The sequence below is a fragment of the Pituophis catenifer genome, unplaced genomic scaffold (assembly GCF_029215685.1).
Source record: "Pituophis catenifer annectens isolate HBS135680 unplaced genomic scaffold, rPitCat1.0.hap2 SCAF_1, whole genome shotgun sequence".
NCBI lineage: Eukaryota > Metazoa > Chordata > Lepidosauria > Squamata > Colubridae > Pituophis > Pituophis catenifer.
This window is the reverse complement of record NW_027256881.1, coordinates 274,897,163-274,919,560: the sequence shown is the minus strand read 5'-3', so window position 1 is coordinate 274,919,560 and position 22,398 is coordinate 274,897,163. Positions and strand designations below refer to the sequence as shown.

Sequence of the window (22,398 nt, the reverse complement as noted above, 5' to 3'; positions counted from 1 at the left end):
ATTTTAGGGTTCAAAAAAATATAAGACAGGGTCTTATTTTCGGGAAAACATGGTAGGATGCTGGCAGCAACCCGTATCTACCATTAGCACCAGTCAACGGTATTTGTGACACATTTTTAAATGATCAGTTGACTGAGTTTCATGTTTAATGAATAAAAGAGATGATAATAATAATAATAATAATAATAATAATAATAATAATAATAATAATGAGACTCCAGTTAAATATCTATAATAGAAACATTATGGAAAAAGGATTTGAGGGGAGGAAAGCACAAATATTATTTTGGATTACGATATTTCTCTTACGATATATCTCAGCCATTAAAGCAAAAGGATTCTATGCATATTCATTAGTACATGACACATTTACATCTCAAAAATATAAGGCAATGCAGCTTGTTCTAAAGCCAAATGACTTGGAACAGTGGTTCTCAATCTGGGGTACACAATACCATCACAAGGGATCCGTGAAGGTTTGAAGAAATGTTATGATTTAAATTTTAAGTCAAGTCTTGGCCGTCAATGGCCATGGTCTGTGACTACAAAAGGTACTTAAAAGGAGTCCATTGTGAAGAAAAGGTTGGCAACCAATGACTTAGAAAACATAATCCTTCCCTGAAAGGTAATTTTGCAAAGATAGAGATGGTTACCTTTCTTTCCAAATGCTTATCCAGACGAGTTAAGGCTTCAGTCTCCCCTCCCTGCCAAACAGCTGGAGCAAGTCCCTCAGTGGGAAAGCCTGAGTGAAAAAGGAATGCATCTATTAACTTAAAATTCAGGCAGCATGATTAATATCTCAAGTTGTCTCAGAACTGTTTGCCGCCATGTTTGCTAAATCACATGCAGAACTGTTTAACTTAAAATGAATAACTGGAACTATCAGAGTACATCTTTAGAAAATAAACCCCTCATCTGATACATGAATGCAGAAGCTGCAGTTTATGCTATTAAAACAGAGAAATATCTTGCTCTTTTTGAAAATCCTTTTATTATAGGGTTTTTTTAAAAAAGCTCTTATTGAAAAAAAGATAGGGGGTTCCGAATCGAAATGGCAACAGTCCCATAAAAAATCCTGATTTAATAATGGTAATTAGGGACTGCAAAAATAGCCAGAAATTATCTGGGTGCAAATACATACAATAATAAAAATAATTTTAAAGATCAACTTTCAACTGAAACCAAATCTTTTTTTGCTGGATTAATGAACAGCCAATTCATTTCCTAGCAGAGAGGGAAAATTAATTTGTTTCCAGAAAGATCAACAGCTACATTTATCAGTGACTGGAAAAAGAGAAAAATGTACTTGTGATTTATGGCTTGGAAGATTAGAAAAGGATTAGAATTGGAATTCGAATTAGAAATGAAAAGAAGGAAATTATGATGTAAGTTTAAAGAAATAGGATAAAATATAAATGCATTTATAACTAGGGTAACATACATCAGAAGCTACTTTATAATCAGAGAATACATTTTAACCATCTGCTGATTGCGATATAATATTATACTGTATGGTATTCTATTCTCAACATTTATATAGATCCAAATATAATGGAAAGATAATAAAACTTAAGAGAAGATTTTATTAATAACAGCAATGGTTGCTGAACCATACCATTTTTTGGACTATGGTCAAAAGATTAGCAGACAATTAACTACCTTGTGAATTTCAAATAAAAAGGAATGATAGTTAAAGCCAGTCAAACACGCTAGAAACTTCTGGCTTCCTAAATAAAGTTTTATCAACTGGGGAACATAGTAATATTAAAAGTTTTTTGAAATGTTATATAATCACAAAATGGAAATCAGAGCAACACAAAATTGTTTTAAACATTGCATACTAAACTTAATTGCAAATACTGCTTATATTTTATTTCCCCTGACCTATCAATTTATTCATTTTTCACTACCTAAAAATTATGCTGCACTTTCACACAATTCTGGGTTTAAGATATTATTCCGTTTGTCACTGTCATTTTATTATATTTTTATTTTCTGTTGCAAATTTCTCAAGCCTTCTTTTGAATGCTGGGATAAAAAAATCACTAATAAACACTGTTTTGCTCAATTATATAAAAACAATGTCTAGTCACTGAATTATTAAAATGTATAATAAAATATAATATTAAAAATATAATATAATGTAGAGTAGAGTAGAGTATAATTGAGTTTTTTTACTCTTTGTTCAACACAAATAATTGTGATGACCTAATGGAGGATATTCATGTAGCTGTCTATAATTGCAGAAAAGTGAGATGAGTGGCTATATAAACAGAATGAATGAATGAACAGAATAATATGGGCACCACTTGAAGACCTGAAGGGATGGGTTAGGGACAGATCATCCTGGAAAAGGGCTATCCATGCAAGAGTTAACACTGATTATATCTCATGGCATATAATCAATTAATCAATGAACAGCTGATCAGTTCATTTTCTAAACTTCAGAATGTATAGATAATGCAAAGATTGCTTTGAAACCAAAACAAGATCAGATTAAATATGGAAGGCACTACAGCCCATCTAGGAAGTGTTCCAAACCCACCAAAATTACCTAGTTCCTCTAGAGATGGTACTCCATAGGTTTCATCGTGGTTCTTTTGGATCTCTGTCTTGCACATTTCCATTTGTTGGCTTGTTATGGTGCTGACTGGCTTTTTCGGCAGGTCCATGCGACTAATGATGGCCTGAAAACGTTTGTAAGTGAGGGGTGGTTTGTGTCCATTCAGCTCAATAATCCTGCAGGATAAAGAAAAAATGAAAGAACAGTTTTGTTTAGAAATTTGTTTTCTATTATTTGCTTATTTGCTATTACAGATCCAGTCTAATGAGAAAAGGATAACCAAAAATGCAGCAGTTCTGGAAAAAACAACATCCAGAATCAGAACTAACAGAATAAGAGGTAGAATACCAATACTGATTTATAATACAAAATAAAGTATTCACAGAAGTAAAATTGGAAGATCACAAAGGTCTACCCAGGGCAAAGAAATCAAAGCTACTTTGCCAGAAGTAGCTCGGATTATAGAAGCAAATCAAGGTGAATCCAGAATTCCTACAGAACCATTCTCATTCTCAACTCAATGAAAGTTGAGACTGGCATGACTTTATCTATGTATTTGGTGTTTGACTCAGGGTATTAAAACTGGAATGGTGAAAAGTTTACAATGTCAGTCTTTATTAAACACAAAGCACGAAACGTCTTGGAGTGTATATCTCCTCTCCCTCAACATTATGCAGTGTATTCAAGGACTTTTGACTGTACATTTATATTGTTTCTTTTTTGGAAAAAAAAAGTTGTTTCAAATATTGTATAACACATTGAAAAGAAGCTAAACCAGAGTCTATGATGGCAGCAGCCAAATTCGTTAAAAATAGCAGAAATATATTTTTAGGTTATTTTTTTAAGGAAGTACTGTTTATATGTGATCATGAATAATTCAAATAACTTTGTGAACCTTAAAATAACACTTTAAAAATTGGGTCTGCATCTGATTTTTAAATTTTATTTCGGTTGAGCTAAAAAAAACAGAATGGGTTCTGTGTGTTTCTCTTCCTTCCAATCTAGATGTAAAGGGTTACAGCCCACCCCCTCCATACCCTTATTTCCAAGAGGTAGCACCTTTATAAATATTTCTGATGCCAGTATGTATATGAACTACAGAAAGAGAGAAAAGCAAAACTGTTTTTGTCATCATCTGTGGTTTGACGGGTTTGCTTGGGGATATCTGTTTTATTTCCAGGACTTTATAATCTATAGTTTACACTCTTTGGGTGCTATGCATATATATTACGACGTTTATTATAAATCCTGTAATGTACTATACTGAGTATAAGACTGTTTCATTGAAAATACTCATACGAGGAGCAGTATACAGTCTATTGTCTGAAACTAAAATGCATTTTACTAATATTAGATACGTTTAATATTTAAATAAGAGACTTCCATTTAGTTTGCTGCTGAAGAAATCTGGACTTTAAATTTACCTTAAACTTATTTCATCACACTAAATGATGTCATTATTTGATTTGATTTGATTTTTTGAATGCCCTAATTCAGCATGTCATCATTTCATATTTCATGGAAACTGGATTGACAAGGTATTGCTGCCCCCCAATTAAACGATTAAATCTACATTTCCGTGTACTAAAAATTCTACCACTTCTTGAAAACCAGTACAATAGCTCAAAACCAAGAATAAAAAAGATACAATGAGCAATGTACTGAAACTAAATCTGCAGTAAGTTATATATTCTTTGACTAACATTCTAAGTTTCAGGAGTCTAGTGATTTGGTTGCCCCTGCTTTTATGAAACACAAAACTATCTTTACATAGTTCAAACTGGAATAGCAGAACTGGGGGGGGCGGGGAATTCCTGTATAAATAGGGAAGTGTCAAAAGCATGGGGAACTGCATCAAAGAATTCTCTATGTAGTTTACAATTTTTGCTCCTAATAGGAAATTCTGTCACCCATTTAACCAAAGGATGAATTTTTGACGTCACTGCTAGGTTTTCAAATGCAATCATCTTCAAATTCTCGATTCCTGATCCAGTTCTAAAGATAAATGTTTTGCACTGAAGCAACAGATCTGTAACAAACTCCAGAATAAAATACAGCACAGCAAAGCAAAACAAGAAAGCTTAAAAGAAAAAAAGAAAAAAAAAACCAGGTCAGAAAAGAAAGTGTTAAACAAGAATGAAGCTGCCGTCTTATATAAAATCTGAAGCAGCCAAACAGCTTTCTGCCCAGCTCCTGCAGCCAATCCTCCTCGTCACCCATTTATGCAAACGGCGCTTTCAATCCAGACATGTGCCTGACTTTCCTCCAGGGCGGCACGTGTGATGGGGAGGAGCTCCACGTTGCTTAGTCTTTTCAATGAGCTACGCTCACATGCGTGGCTTTGTGACCCAACTTTCTAACAATGCAGAGCATCCACAAAGGGACCGTGTCTTTCAACCCAAATGTCAATCCCTCTTTAGATAACAAAGCTAAAAGCAATCTACAAAAACGAGCATTAGGTGCATTATAGAGCAATGGTGTGGCTATTGAATACAAACGAGAAACCAGGTTAAAGAGCATGTTCTAGTTTCTGCAACTGCCAGCATATTGATCATGAAAATGTAAAGTCAAAGCCCTGCTCAATAGGAGTCTTTAGGGAAGCCTCTTTCAGCTGTAGTTCCTCAATTTTACTATGATGGACTATGAAAAACAAGCTTTGCTGGGATACCCAAGCAATTCTAAAAATTAGAACTCTAGGAAAAAATTCCTCCTTTTACAAGAGCAAATATGCTCTAGGAGGAAAAAGCTAAAAATAGACAGGTAGTACAAACAATATAAGCATTTCTCATTTTCAAAGGGATACAAAAACTTCTACAGCTGAAGAAAGAAAAGCTCACAACTGTCCCCACCCCCCCATTATTTGCAATATGTTGCTTCATCCACAGAAACCCTACAATGAAACAGTACAAGGCTTATTTGATTACAGGTTTCAAAGCTGCATTCTAAGCAGCTTCTTAACTGATTAACATTTAATACTGGTAAGGGATTGCTATTCTCAATGACCACCAAGATAGAAATTTTCCAGACAGCCCATCTTGGAGGGAATCCAATATTTAGACAGCAATACTTTATAAGCCAGAAGTGTGATAAATTATGAGATGGCTTACAGCCCTGCACAATTTTAGTATTGTGGCCTGCAAAACTTAAAAAAAAACAAACCTCTTTAATTGCACAAAATAGATCATTTCAAGAGCTATGCCGGCCTAATCTGCACCAATTGAGGGTCTCACTCTCTAGATTAATCCTTCCCTTAAAAAGAAATTAAAAATCATTAAGAAATAGAAAGAAAAATGTTTATTTTTATTTTCTCCTGAAAAATAAAAAGGGCTTCCTAAAACTTTCATTTTGAATGATACCTAGAACAATGGTGAAAGAATGTTTTCAACCTTTCAATCAAGAAATAAACTAATAGGTAAACAATGAAGTCTGTCTCAATGTACTAAAATATGCATCTTTCTCCCCATCCATCTACCCACTTTTTCTCAACCATTTCCCCCTGAAAATTCATACTCTGCCTTACTGTTTGAATAAGTGGAGACCTTCATGGAAAGTAGGGTTGGTTTCTTCTGTTTTCAGTGTTAATCCTTTGCCTGTCTGCTTTTCCTGAACAGACAGAAATCATGATATGTTCTAATTCCTCAACAATTCAGCATTTTGCTATGCTGATTGTAACATTTATATGATGCTACAATAATGTTTATGGCGTAAGATGTTAGACAAGGAGTGCGATTCTGATCCACCCTCTGCCATGGAAGCTTGCTAGCTGACTCTGTGCCAGTCATTCTCCCTTAGCTTAGTCTACTTTTGAAGGGGTTTTAGAACATAGAATCATAGTCCTGGAAGAGAACTTGGAGATCTTCTAGTCCAACTTCCTGCTCAAGGCAGTTTTATACCATCCCAAATGGTTGCCCAGTCTATTTTTGAAAACCTCCAGTAATGGCACACCCACAACTCCAGGAAGCAAAATATTCCATTGATTAATTGTTCTGTCAGAAAATATCTCCTTACTTCTAGATTGGATCTCTTTTTGACAAACTTCCACCCTCTGGTGCTTTGGAGAATAAGTCAGTCTCCTCTGTGACAGCTCCTCAAATACTGGAGGACAATTATCATGTCCCCCCTCTCCAATCCTTCTTTTCAATAGGCTAGACCCATGATGGCGAACCTATGGCACACGTGCCCAAAGTGGCACGCAAAGCCATGTCACCCGGCGCGCATGGCCTTGCTTGTTTGTCTTCCGGGTTTCTGGTGTGCATGCACACATGACAATCAGCTGTCCTTCATGCGCGCAGCAGTGCTGAAAACCAGTGTGTGCATGCGCACTGGCCAGCTGATTGTCCGGTGTACATGCATGCCAGAACCTGGAAGTTCGGCTTTTCCAGAGTGCAGCCCCAACAAGCACGCGAGCTCGATGTTTCCGTGAAACCGTCGCCATCACTGGGCCAGATGTATCTAGCTCCCTCAACCATTTAGCCTCCAAACTCTTTATATCGTTGTTGCTCTTCTCTGCACACTTTCCAGGCTCTCAACATCTTTTTTGTATTGTGATGATCAGAACTGGATGTAGTATTCTAAGTGTGTTCTCACCAGTGTGGTATTGTTTGGGGGGGGGGACAGAAGGAGGGATTGCTATGTTCATTCAGCAAATTCTCCCAATTTCTGACTTTATGCTGCTTCTAAATTTCTGGAAAATTTACCTCTCTAGTCAGCCAGCACAAACTTGACCCTGCCAATGATTCTGCAAGAAAGCTGACAGGATCAGTTCTGTTTCAACTCTGGCCTCTCATTATGCAAGACCTGAGGCGTTCCTACAGATTTATTCGGTGCACATCATTCCCAAGGCAGGGTGCTGGTGGTGGTGGTAGATTCAAGCCAAATGAGCACCAGTTGGAGCCGCCCTGCATCGTTTGTTTGTGTCAGTTTTCTATCCCAAACAAATGAAAATATTGGGAGGAGAGAATAAATGAACATGTTGCTGTTAGCTCTGCTCCATAAAGTTTTGTCTTCTGATATCAACCAGCTACTGGATGACGCAGACGGCTGGGCTTGGCTCTTGGCTCCAATCCAATTCTCCACTATTCTATGATGTATCTAATCGCTGGATTACTTCTGCTTGTCTTTTTCCACACGTATTTCAAGTTTGAAAACTGGCACAGGCAACAACATTACTTCACATATCTTCCTATTGAACTATAGATGTGTTTGTGTTCCAGTAGACTGTTCATATAGAGCAGGCTGGAATTAAAGAGAGGAAGGTAGACAAGCCATGGTCTACAGGAATTCCATCTTGTGGACCAGCCTCTCTATCCAATAGCCTGCAATTTCAACTGCTACATCTGGATGGCCAAGACAATATAGATATATGATTCGTACACCATAAACCATGCTATCTACCACCATAGACCCTGCTATCTTTCTTCATGAGCTAGTTTGAATGATTTGCAGCATGATATCTGGATTAATTTGAGCTCCTTTTTCTTGGGGTTTTCAATACTGAAGGTAAGGCTGTCCAGTCAGGAATGACTCAGGATTGCACATCCTCCCTAACTGGACTTGACAAGACTAATATGTGGTCTCTCGCATTCAATACAGCTTATGTTGAATTTAGTATTCTATTCAAGTGGAGCTAGTGCTTTGGAAATGGAGGAGTTTCATATGACTCCGCTTCTATGAACAGATCATTCTCTGTATAAACTACAGGTCTGAAAAATTGATTAAAAAGGTCAATTCCTGGCACCTGATGGATATGGATGTTTTCCTGAACTCATGGAGAGATTTTCCCACGTTGTCTATTGATGACACTATTAATACCTTGGATACTGACCCAGAGATGGCCCAAACTGACACTATTAAACCTTTGGTTTACTAGGGAGTTGGCAGCTATGAAGTACAGGATATGGAACATTAATTGCAGTTTAAGTGAAGAATACTTAAGATGGATCAGATTGAACATGGCAGGAGGCCATCAGCATCCACTATTCTTTAATAGAAAAGGCATATTTTTCCAATGGCAACAGTAGATGCCTGGACTTTAGTAGATTGCAAATTTGCAGCAGGTATAACTTCTAGTTCTAGTATTTGCAGACATAACATACTTAGTTTGCATTTTATAAATATAAAATTAATTTCTCCTTATTCCTTTCCCATCTTTCTCAGAATACAGGAGTTTGCTATATATGCAAACTAGCAACTTCTGTATCTATAGGACCATAACAGAGAAAATCAAACCCTGACCCATTTTACAAAAAAATAGTCTCCCAAGTCATCTCCTGTACCAATCCTCAATTTTGTTTTGTCTTCCCCTTAGATGTTCATATAAAGAGACTGGTGTCTTACCTATCTAGGTCATAAAGGGTGTGTGAATTCTCTGTTGTCACTTCTACTCCTGCTTCCTTAGCCAATTTTACTATAGCTGCATCTCTCTCTTTTCCAAAAGGCTCTGAGTCATATTCAAAAGTGAGATGGGTCACCCCCCATTCCTGTAAAAAAAGCAGAAAATATCAGATAAATACCAATGCAGATCATTAAAATGTGATGGTAATATTCAAAACAAAATAATGACAATAATCCAACCGTAGAACAAGGGGGGGGGGGAAATCCTTTTCTAAAGATTTGGAAATAGCATGGGTTTTTTTCTCCAAAATTCTCCCATGACACTCTCTTTGTTTCTTTTTTATAATTTTTATTAAAGATTTTTTAAAAAGAAAATAAAAACTAATGCAAATGAATATAAAGTAAGAAAAAGAAAACTATCAAAGAGAAATCTAAAAGTGCAAGAAGGAGGGGGAAGTAAAGTAGAAAAGAATGAAAAAAGAAAGAAAGAAGTAGCTTCCAATAATCTTTGCAGCAGTTATAAGTACAATTATATATTTACTTCTTACTCTTACAACTTAACTCTCTTCTTTCTATGATCATCTATAAAGATTTAGATGTTTAATCATCAAAACCATAAATCGTAAGTTCATTTTTTTCTATTTCACGCAAAAAGTCCATAAGGGGTTTATGGACATTGACTTTTCTCAAATCAAAGAAGTTGATTTAGCCATCTTAGCAGATTTCTTCATCTTCAACAATCATTTCTCCATTGTGAGTATTGCTGAATCTTTCCATCTTTGTGCATACAATAATCTCACTGCAGTTATCATTTGCAAAAACAAAGTACTATGACTTTTTTCCCAACTGTTTGTCCATCACAAAAGAAAGACCTCTGATCTCAATTCTATATCAATCTTTAAAATCCTCTGAATCAGTACATTTATTTGAATGCAAAATTTTCTAGCTTTTTCATATGCCCACCAAACATCATCTTCTTCCTTCTTCTTGTTCACATTTCCAATATAAGTTTGAAGTACTTTTATACATTCTAGACAATTCCTTGGGTGACATACTGTATAACCCCTTTAAACATTTCTGAGCACCTTTCTCAGGTTTTCCTCATGCATCAATTTCTCACATCACATTGAACATTAAAGTTTAACAGCAACTTTAACAGAAGTCTGAGAGATGCACCAAAGACTTTAGAGAATTTTATAAAGATCTGAGGTCTCAATGTGTGCAGTCAGTTTAAAGAAATGGTGAATATTGATGTTAGCATTCTCTCTAAGAACAAACTTCATTTTAAAGCAAAAGTGCCTATTCAAACGAAAGTAGCAATAGTAGTTTCTATATAGTGGAGGACCCTTCCATAAATATGTAGAAGCCAATAAATTAAAATGACCAAAAGATCTTCAGCAAGTGTGTAAGATATATGGAAACTTGGAAGCATAGGAGTACTACAAGTTCCACAATACCTCTAGCCATGTAAAAAATAACTTGCCCCAGCCCATCTCAGCCCAACTCAACTCAAACACATACATGCCTCAGGGCAGTGGTGAAATCCAAATTTTTTTACTACTGGTTCTGTGGGCATGGCTTGGTGGGCTTAGTGTGGCTTGGCAGGGGAAGGATACTGCAAAATCTCCATTCCCGGGGACAGTTTTTGCCTGTTCTCTGAACTACTCAAAATTTCCACTACCAGTTCTCCAGAACCTGTCAGAACCTACTGGATTTCACTCCTGCCTCAGGGTTAAGCAACCTGGTTCTTTTTTGTACTACAGGTTCCACAATACCTCTAGCCATGTTGGCTTTAGCTGATAGGTAATATCTGGAACATTGGAAAGATACCAGCTTGTCTGTCCCTGATCTACCTGGTGCAGATTGATGATGGGGACAGGTGTCTTTCCAGTATCACTAACACAGTCCATGTTATCTCTTAAAGGCAAGCCAGAAGATTTTATTTCTAAATGAATCCAGGGTTATTGATGAAGTATTTAGCTCCACACACCAGCCCAAACCTAAGAGGGTTAACAGAGAGTAGGGGCTCCACTCTACACCTCTGACTAAAAGGAAATAAATTCAGTTAGTGTATGTGAGATTATTAAATCAATGGTTGAGGAAAGCTGAATCATATAATGATGAACTTGCCTACTCACAAATAAAAAGATAAATAATGGGGGAAGTTTTAAAAAAAAGCCTCCTTAAGCCATTAAATGCTCCCAAAGGATGCTTCCAATACTGTAATAGATACTATTACAGTGTATCTATTATACTATACTATTTCATGCTATAGAGTATGAAAGCATCTCTGAGACTGTCAACTACTCATAAATGTGGGATCTTTTAGCTTTCTGTAAACACTGAGGAGAAAAAAAGAAGTCATTGTCTTCCAGTTCCAAACAATTACTGTAAGATTCCTGTTTCAAGCTTAGCAACAAAAATCCATGGTAGTAGTTTATTAGGTTCCTCTCTATAAGTTCATCTTATCAACATGTATTAAGCATTGAGTAATATAGCTATTATCAACTAATAACAGCTGCTTGGCCTGTGCCCCCATAGAAGTCCATTGCATTGGGGGCAACTGACAGGATACAGAAGATTGTCCATCATCTCGGTTTTTAATTTTAAACTTTTTATTCTACTTTGTTCTTTGCATTTTTAAACTTTTATTATATTGTAAGCTGCCCAGAGTTTCTGTATCAGTAAAAAGAGTGAGATTAGTTAGTCATAGAAATCCAATAAATAAATAATATAAATAAATAAACAAATAAATAAATAAGCAATGTTAACCATGCAGTTCTCTGCACCAACAAGTAAAGATAAGCAACATGTGGTTTTCTAGAGAGGAGCTCTATTCCATTTCTTATTATCCTTGAATGCTGGCCATGTTGGCTGGCAAATGCATCTAACAATATCTGAAGTATCAGTGATTGCCTGTCTCTGAAATATAGCAACCAACAAGACACAGAAGGCTCATCAGACACATAAGACACGTATCTCATCAGCATTTCTGAAATAAAGATCACCTGTTCAATTTCTTCCACTGATGGTTGGCCAGTTTCCTATGTTCTTAGAAGAATGGTTGGGTTAAAATAATCTCTGCTAAAATGGAGGACCACTTTGGGAGATAGACAAAGAAAACCCAACCTTATTGATTTTTCTGAATTGTCTACCTTTTTATTTCAACCAAGATATCTTTTTGGATTTCTCTGGGCTGAAGTTGGAAGCATGGTATTAAGTGGATGCTGTCCTACATAATGAGTTGATCCTATAGCGCTAAGCCATGGAGTGATATAAGATTGCATTCCATCCCCCATGCTATTTATGAAGCCACCAGGTAAAATCACAAAGAAGTTCAATTGAGGCACGATAAGTAGATTAATTACATTCAGTTCTATTTCTTCCTGTAAGAGTCAGATGAGACTGTGCTGATATTGGACCTCTGCCTTGGCCACTATTAAGCCAGATAATGAGATGAAATGCTTACAAAACAAGAGTAACTAGAGGGTACCTAAATGAGAGATAATCTGATTATTTTTAGATGGGCACATCTAAACAGTACACATAAAAAAGGATAGTCTTAGATCCACTTTTGTAACTGAAAACTGAGATAACAACTGCCTGGATTATGTTTGTCCAGTAGTAACTACCCAGTTGTTAAAATTATTCCTGTCTTTGCATTCCAGTCTGGGATGCTTTGGAAATGAAGAATGCTTTTTGCAATGCATTTAGGTGAACCTGCACCAAAAGCCAACTTGGAAATTGCAGCTTGAACCAAATGTGATAGACTGAAGTTTATTATACTTCTCAGCCTTGGCAACTTTAAGATGTGTGGACTTCAACTCCCAGAATTTCCTAGCCAGCTTGTGGGGGGAGTTAGAGAAACTACTCTAAAGCATTAACTATACAGTATTGATTTACAAGGCTGAGAAATACTGTTCTAGAACATTCAAAAGCAAGATAAAAGATTTCAAGAACGTTTACAGCCCCTTCTAACTTTTTGGAACATTTCAGTGCTCAAAAACATTAGCCCAAATATTTTTGCATGTAAGTCTTTATCCAAAGGGAAAAAAACCCTCCACACTTTTCGAATATATACTAATATCTTCACCTTCTCAGCTCTGCATGCCTTTAATGTACACAAATACTCTAAAGAAACAACAGGAACATTGCTTTGATTCCTGTGGAGACCAAACAATGGAAATACATTTTATGGTGATGCACACATACATATCTACAATTTGTCCTAAAGAAGCTCTGTGAAGTAAGTACACATATTCAATTAAACAGCTGCAATCACAGATGAGGAATAGTTGGCATGTGTGTTGCCTTCTAATTAATCTTTTATTTATTGATTAGCCCTTGGGCCATATCAAAGTGCAGAGTTCCAGAAAAAAAAAATTACAAAAGTTTGGTAAAACAATTTAAATGAAATTGGAATAACGCACAATTTAAAATGAAATTAGAATAAAATACGATCTAAAATGAAATCGGAATAAAATACAATAATTTGAGATACAAATTAAATATGATTAGAATTATAATTAACCTTCTAATTAACACCTTTACATCCTCGCAGGAAGCAAGGAAGGATACAAGGGAAAAGGCTGGGAGACCAAATGTAATTACACTTCTTTCAATTTCTTCATATAATATAAATAGATAAGCATGCATGCAAGATAATATTTTAAGTGTCCTGGATATATTACATTGTATCTAGTCCACAGATACAATTCAGTACAAGAACAATGTATTTACTGAAAGTTAAAATTTTAGTCAATGAGTAAGGAAAAAGGATGATCTAAATCTTTAACCCACTCATTTACATGTTTCTTAATCAAACAAATGGCATCATTAAAGCCCCTTTTTCTATTACTGGGGACCAAAATAATCTTTTATAATCTCAACCAGAATTAAAGTTTAATAATACTGAACTATTCATTTAACAAAACAGGGAATATTTCAGCAACAAATTTGAAAAAAAGCCTAACCAACAATTATTGGAGTATGTATGTCACAATGTTAAGTTAAATTTCCTACTGGGCTATAAGAAAACTCTGTAAGACAAAACATAAAAAAGCAAAACTGGAACCAAAAATATTGATGTCAGGGTAAATATTGAAGTTAATCTGAATGGCTTAATCCTATTCTATCCCCACCTCCCCAAGTATATTAAGAATAAGAAATAGTGTGGCAAGTTTGCAACTATAAGAGTGAACACCAGTATTAAAATTAGAAAAACGGAGAAGCAACAGCTCTTAAAATGAAATCCTGTTCCAATGAACTCCTTTTATTATATAGAACAGGGCTGTAAAACTCCTGGCCTACAGGCCGGATGCATTATGCGCTGGCCATGTCCAGTTTAGCGAAGGGGGAAAAAGTCCCAATATGTCATGTGATGCCACTGTGACAATGTGAGTTTGACACCCCTGATATAGAGAAAGACTAGTAGGAAAAAGTATTTTTCAGAAAAAGTTATGAGTCAATTTTTCTACTTTTGCAAAACACTAAATCCTCAATTTAAAAGATATAAATTCAGCAGACTTTGGATCCAACAGATAGAATCTGTCCATACACTGTATGGTTCTGATCAACCACATAGATTTCTCCCATGATATATGGCTTTGCCATGCACCATATTATATCTGCAAAAATTCCACCTACCATTTTATGCATGTATAAATCTCACATACAGCTCTATGTGTAAAATCTCCCTTTTCCCATCCATGCATACAAGTAATGTATAAAATGCAAAAAGTTCACAATATACTTGTGTAAAATGTGATTCCCATTTTCTACGTGTGTAAAAACCCACTCAGATTTAATGAATGTTCTGTCTTTAACAGACACCGCTTCCTCTCGTAGTCCATTAAATCAAGGATTTATAGTACATATGATACCCATACCTATTTTCAGATATAACATGCCACAGAATGGATCTGAATTAGTTTGCCACTGAAAGAGGCAACATGGTTTCTCTAGAGATCTTAAATCGCCATCATTTCTGATAGCATGTAATGTTAGCTAGTTTGATGGGAGCAATTATCCAGAACATCCCTATAAACCCTAATATATTTTACTTTGCCATACAATAAGAATGAATTAGATCCTTTGTAACTTAATAAGCGAAGAAGCTTTTTTCTAATGGAAGGAGAATAAAACACAAGTCAGCATTCATCACTGAAAAGTACTGTATGCAGCATCCCTGAAGGCTTGAGAGAGTTAAGCAATCATAGCTAACATTACCCAGATTTACAGTTTATAAATCCATTACTGTTGGAAAATTTTCAAATTCTATATCAGAAGCATACTAGGAAAGAAGAAGGGAGTGAATTCTGGGCTCATTTCCAACCTGTTACTATTGCAATGTTATTAAAAACATTTGCTCCTAGGCTTTTAAGACAAGAACATCTGATAGTTTATACAACTGTGTATATATGCACTTAGGCAATTTTTCATTCCTTTTCCATCCCACTCCTTCTTCTGTTCTTATGATTTTGCCTAGCCCCATCACAAAAATAACATATCCATAACTGAAAGGTCAAATATTTAGGCAAACTGTATCTACAGTATGTGCTAAAATAAAAACGAAGCACTTATGTTAGGCAGAATGAATATTTGAAAGATTATCAAAAGAGCTGTTAATTTAATAAGAAAAAACCTTTTAACTCTATTTCATAAAATATTAAATGTTTAGTATTTACTATTTTAAAAATAAATTTAAAAATAATTCCTTTTTGAAAAAAAAAAACCCCATTCTAATATACTCCCTTGAAAGCCCATCTTATTACCGGTATTTATTAGAATGCCACTACACAAAAACCATAAAACACTCTATTCATGGAAGCATGAAAGAGAACAGCTGGCATATATAGAAGAGCCATATTATTATATATAAATACATAGGTATAGATACCATGATTTTAATTCAAATCCAAAAATAATAAAATATTATTAGTATTAGCAGTATAAGTTAGATTTATTTTTCAAATTTTACAAGCAAATAATATTCTACCCAAACAGGATTTTCAGATGTAGTTATAATCTTACTTTAAAGAGTCTTGGAAAAACATCAGTTGGCTGCCCTCGTACTACAAATAAACGAGAATTAAGTTTTCTTAAACTGTTGTCCAAATCTTCAAGAGACTGGAGCAAAAACCTAAAGAGAAGAAACAAAATGTAATCAGCAACTGTATCATCCCTTTGAGCTAAAAAAAGGTTATAAAACAAATGCTATAAGAACTACTGCTTCATAGTTGAAAAGTATAATAAAAAATCTTGAAAGCCTCACTGGTTCTGTTACCCTCCTATTATTCTAAAGAAAATCAAGGCAGGGCAATCTTGAGTTTCTTTCTCATTCATTCACTCACTCCTCCCTTTTAAAGCTAAACTGGTGTTTATATAACAGATGTTGAATGCCATCTTCAAGGTCATCTCTGTACACTTCTACAAATTGTCTAGCAAGGTACAATTAAGAATCCCTTGCAAACACCTCTTCTTTTTCCATATCTTTTCAAGAGGGAAAAGTTGTAGAAGAAAAGGGAAAACCAAGTGTTTTACATGGTAAGAAGTTTCTCAATCTGAAAAATGTCATAAAAAGTACTTCAATGAATAATACATGCACACTTCTAGTACCTAGAAAATATGGTTAACATGAATATGATCCTAGAGTCGAGAGCTTATCGATTGATTCTGTTGTCGGGCCTCTTTCATTTATTTGATGGGCTCCCCCTCTGCCTCCTGCCATGAAGGCAAGATACTAGAATGGATAATTATCAGCATATAGCAGCACAGGGATATGTGTGCATTTTTTTTTCAGTGAAAGCCTATGTTAGGTCTTTGAATTATATGCACAGATCACTCTCCAAAATATAAAAAAATAAAAAACCCGAATGAATCTAAGACCAAAATTAAAATGGTTTAAGTCAGTTTAAATTGAGGTCAAAATAGATTCTTTAAACTTCTGTAAAACCTGTGGTAATTGGTTAGTTCTTTAAGTTCCCAAATATGACATCAAAAAAGATGACAAAGTTTTATTTTATTCCATCTAATGGTATCATCAACACCCACTATGATTCTCACAGGATGTTTTTTCCCTTTTTTAATTAAATAACATAGTAGTTTCTAACTACAGAAAATCTGTCCATCACCACATTAGATTTTCTTAATCTATATTCCCATCAAAAAGCCTGGGGAGGGCAAAACCGCCCCCCCTGAGGCCCTCCGGAGGCCGGAAGCGGCCCATTTGCCAACTTCAGGTGGGACCAGAAGTTGGCAAATGGGCTGTTTCCAGCTTCCGGGGGGGGGGGAGGCCATTTTCGCCCTTCCTAGGCTCCTAGAAAGGCTCTGGAGTCTGGGGAGAGAGAAAAACAGGCCTACCGGGCACACTGGGCTATTGCGTGCCAGGAGCGGGGGGTGGGTGGATGCGGGTTATGCATGCATGCGCAGGGTGCATAAAATTATGGGTGTGGGCACGCGTGCGTGTGATCCACCCTCCTCCCCCCATGCAATGGCAAAAAGGTTAGCCATCACTGGCCTAGACACTAAAACATATGAAAAATGGTTACAGGAATTAGGCATGGCTAGTCTAGAGAAAAGAAGGACTAGGGTGACATGATAGCAGTATTCCAGTATTTAAGGGGCTGTCACAAGGAAGAGGGGGTCAACTTATTTTCCAAAACACCAGAGGGCAGGACAAGAAACAATGGATGGAAACTAATCAAGAGAAGCAACCTGGAATTAAGGAGAAACTTACTAACTGTGAGAACAATTAACAGCTTGCCTTCAGAAGCTGTGGGTTCATCACTGGAGATTTTTAAGAAGAGACTGGATAGCCACATGTCTGAAATGGTATTGGGTCTCCTGCTTGAGCAGGGACCTAAACTAGAAGATCTCCAAGCTCTGACACATTTAATTGACTAGCTTTCTACGGTAGCTGTGCCTTGCATCAGCTCAGTATGCTTGATAGCAGGTGCATAGAAAATGAAGGTAAGTGGATTTGCATGGTTAGGCTGAGGGACAGACCAAAGCCTTCTGGAAGTGGTATGGAGAAGGGAAAGCCCAAACCTTCTGCTGATGTGATGGGGCAGGAGGAAAGCCCACATAACAGTAAGCCTAGCCAGTCAAGGCCTCCTGGCCTGCGGTGGTGGTAAACTTGTAGTGCTGCCATAGTCATAAGGTGGATGTGCTGGCAGTGCCCCAATTTTTGTCATCTGACTGCAATGGTCGAAAGTTCAGGAAGGGTTTGTATGTGCCTTTGTTGTCATAATTGTGAATGGTTGCTGAATGGACGGTCTTAAGTATATGACCCCCTGTAGTCACTCATAGCTATTTCCTTTAAAGGAAATAGAGTTGGAGAACTCAATTTTTTATAGCATTGGCTTTCTCCTAAGTTTTAATTTTTTTTCAAAATCAACAAGGATGACAAGGATAAGTAAATTATGAAATATTGAACAAAAAATTCAATTAATTATATCCTGCACAAGTCATTATACTTCTTTCTATAACCCAAATATGAACATTCATTGTTTATTCCCGAAGTTAGTCAGGCATTTGTTTCTCATGATATTTTTCTTGCTGAGAAAATCCTTCTCTATTTAAACTTTAAATCAACTTCTCTGAGGATACATAGAATTTTCTTCTATGCAAAATAATCCTGTTCTACCTACTAAATGACTAAACTGGTAAGAAAGAGCTAACCCATCATTTATACCCAGAAATTCATATGTAGAGACCCAATTAAGAGTATACTGAAAATAAAAGAACTAGTAGAACAGGAATCATCCTTAAGAAAGAAGGCAAAATCACACAACAACTGTTAGCAATGGGATGACGGACTTCTACTGCTGCTCCATCTCTCACTTTCATAGGTACAAAACTGAGAGATGACTTTAAAATGTGGTGGTATTCTGTGATATAGAAAAGGCATATTCCTGTCTAGAAATTATTTCCAAAACTATTCCAGCTTAGAATAGGGTATGTATCAGTGTATAGAATTCGTTTCCAAGTAAACTGTTTATAAGCCTAAAATGATATAGAACCATTCAAGTTAAACCAGGAGCTATGTATGGCGTTTAACTGGTTCACACTCAAAAAGTAAAAGCAATGTGCTATATTTATATCCTGCCTAATTGGCTTTTTACTGGAACTGCTTAAATGTGGCTCAAAATAATTTAATGCAGTCTACTAAGGACAAAGAAACAGGAGTAGCAGGTAAGTTAAGCATGCCCAAAGCTAGTAACAGAACAGATGGGGGGGAGGGAATATTAAAGCTTACTACAAGCTTTAATATTCCAAGCTACTTATAGAACTAACTTCTGCACATCCTGTTCAGCAGTTATTTTAGGTCATCAATGGTTTATCCTTCCTATGTCTTGTATGGATCCTTTTAAATCACTTCATCTTCTTCCATGGTAATATCTATGCTACAGAATAATTTGCAATATGAATTGAAGTATTAGTTCAATTCCTGAAGTATTGGCCCTTCTTGCCACAGTTTTGGAACCAGTTCTTAAAGCTATAGCATTATTTAGAAGCTGAATATATATATGGATGTTTCTTCTGTAAGTACCAGAAACTACCCTACATAGCTAGCAAAACCAAAAAAGCAAGAATGGCACAGATTTCAGAAAGTAGTTTTAAGATTAATTTGAGATACAGAATCTTGAAAAGCATAGGAGGAATTTCTCAGCCTTAGTTATAGCGGCTTAAGGAGAGCTTCTTCAAAACAATTTTTCTGGTCTGAGATGCCTCTTCGGTGATGAAATATTCAGACACATCAGTAAATAATTGAGAAAATGCAGGTGTGGCTCTTTCATAACATAATTCTCATGCGTGCAGATTGTTGTTCTTTCCTTATGTGTCACTTTGAAATCTGTTGACATCTAGAAGTCAATAAATTAAGAAACCAATATAGGTGCATAACCTGAAGATCCAGGGACATATGCAGTCTTAAAAAATTCTGGATATTGTTTTTTAAAATCAAAGTTAATTTTAGCCAGGCAGGAAGGAAAATACTAAATATGTGACTAGGGAATAATCCTATTAACTGTGTTTAATTTTAATTAAATGTACACTTATAGCTTTTGTAGTGACTGAGAGGCTGAGTGTGGAACAAGGATGGCAATGAAATACTGAGCATAAGAGAAACTTGTGCACCCCTGGAATAAGGGGAAATATATCTGAGGCAAACTAAAGAACATGTCCTGTGACAAAAGACATGCGTTCTTTATATGAAATTCAGTATTAAAGTATCACAGGGTTCTATAGCCCAAGAACCATTAGTCTACAGAGTTAAGCCATCTGTTTAACGCAAAAACCAAAAACAGAGCCAGTTTGATCTAGTGGTTAGGGCAGCAGGCTAGAAACCAGGAAATGGTGAGTTCTAGTTCTGCCTTAGACATAAAAGCCAGCTGGGCCAGTCACTCAGCCCAACTCAACTGACAGGTTTGTTGTTGTTGTGAGCTTATTTTATTGCCTTCAGTTATTTATCAAAATAAAAGGCAGGCTAGATAGGATGGATAAGTAGATCTGAAGCATCCTTACCAAAGAACTACTCAGCTCTCATATTCAAACACACTAAGCAAAGTTAGATCCCTCCATCTCTCAAGCTTATTTGACTCCGGTTAAGGGTTCCCAATTCTACTGGTCCTCTGATGTCTGATTTCCAACAGGAACCAGACGCCAGGCATTTCTTCCCTGGGGCAAATATCACCCCTCTTCTCTGACCTCTCTGGACAGCAGCAGATCGGGGAAGTGTCATATTGCGTGGGCTTGTTATTTACTCCGCCGCGCTGCTCTCCACAAGCGAATCATCCACAAGGCTCTTCAGCTCATCCTACACGATTCTCAACACGTGAGCAAGAAGTTGGCGAAGGTCAAAAGAGACCAGTAGGCGAGGCAGGAGGGTAATTATAAGGCAGCAAGGTCCATTATTCACTCGTTCATAAAACGATTACTCGCCCCACTTCTTTCCCTCCCTCCACCCAATGCGGACAGATCTGTTGTCCCTATTTCATTTAACCTTTTCCTATTGAATCGCGGCACACAGGATGCACCCACGACCCCCTCTCAAATCACTGCGCTTATTTTAACAGATCGGTCACAGCAATAACACTTAAGACTTATGTATACCGCTTTACAGCCCTTTCTAAGCGGTTTACAGCATCAGCAATATTGCCCTCAAACAATCTGGGTCCTCATTTTACCGACCTCGGAAGGCTGGAAGGCTGAGTTACGCACGAACTTTCCATTCGGAAGGGGCTGCGCTGCATGAACGTGACCACTCGTGTCATGTAACGCGCAGGTGGCAGAGCAACCTGACCCGCTAGGTCTCGATTCCCCGCCACCCCACCCCACCCAACTCGGCGGATGCGCAAGGAGAAGTACCGGCCGCCTGACTCCACTCACCTCCAGCGGTTGATGCCCACCGCGGAGGACGCAGCGAACCAGGGGTCCAAGATGTAAATGCAGCGCACGGAGGTCGCTTCTCGGAGAGCCGCCTGCAAAGCAGGGTTGTCGTGAAGACGCAACCCCCGTCGGAACCAGTGGACGGAACAGCCGCCGCGGCGCGGTCCAGGGACCGGACCGGACAAAGCAGCCATCGTCGGCTCAGCCACCACCGCAAAGGCAAGGTAGACTCTCCACACTGCCCGGCGTCTAAACCCTCCCACCTCCTTTGCCGGTACGACAAGCCACTTCCCGAGCGGCTGCTTTTCCTCCAGTGAGCATGCGCAGCACCGCCCCCCCCTCCCTCCAGTAGCTCATTGGCTGCCTGAACCAAATACACTGATACAGTACTATAACATACTGTGTTGGCCTTAAGAGCCCCGGACTGCGGGGGCGGCGTAGCACGTTTGCGCGCTGTGTATCAGGAGGAGGAGGAGGACTGGGTTAAAATGGTACCACGGGCGGGGATTGGAAGTAGAATTGAAGGCTTTCACTTAAAAAAAAACATTCCTTTTTGTTTCTGCAGAGCTATCGGATCAGAATAAGGATGAAAAAAAATCTGTATGGCTACCGGAGGGCAGCGGAATATTCAACCTTTGTGTACCTTTGCGTACGGTAAACCTGCAGTCTACCGCACGTCCGGATTTCTGCAGCCCAGATTTGGCAGCTTTGCAACAGAGAGGCTTTTCTTTCATTCATGGATCCTGGAATGACTGGAGCGTCAGGCGCCCTCTGGAGTCTCAGCGTTGTCTTATGTTTTATTCTTAAAGGAATGCTTGAAATTATTGGAAAAATGTGTCCAATAATTTCTTGGCTTTGTTTGCTTTAAGTGGAGTTACTTTCAGTCTTCCCCCATACGTTTCATACCTAAAAATAATTTAAGAGTTCCCTGTGTTTATACACTGTTAAACAAGGGTTTGTTGAATAAACCACAGCTGGATGAGTTTGTATGCAGTAAATCATAAATATGCTTTACAAGAAGTCCAATCCAGTGCTTATATTCCATTTCCACTGCTTGTACATAGTAAGAATTTGTGTTTATGATACTGGCACATGAAAATGAAAGGTTGCGA

General features: G+C 37.3%; 1 protein-coding gene across 1 annotated transcript in view; it reads right to left on the bottom strand.

Moving 5' to 3' along the window:
• Positions 1-21,517, bottom strand: part of CRY2 (cryptochrome circadian regulator 2) — a 33,320-nt gene extending 11,803 nt beyond the window's left edge. Inside the window, exons 1-5 of the mRNA XM_070931227.1 lie at positions 21,287-21,517; positions 15,929-16,037; positions 8,900-9,042; positions 2,555-2,739; positions 654-742 (exon numbers count right to left, since the gene is read on the bottom strand). Coding sequence (XP_070787328.1) covers positions 654-742; positions 2,555-2,739; positions 8,900-9,042; positions 15,929-16,037; positions 21,287-21,480 — 720 coding nt within the window. The 5' untranslated portion in view covers positions 21,481-21,517. The remainder of the gene's footprint in view (positions 1-653; positions 743-2,554; positions 2,740-8,899; positions 9,043-15,928; positions 16,038-21,286) is intronic.
• Positions 21,518-22,398: the final 881 nt, after the last annotated feature.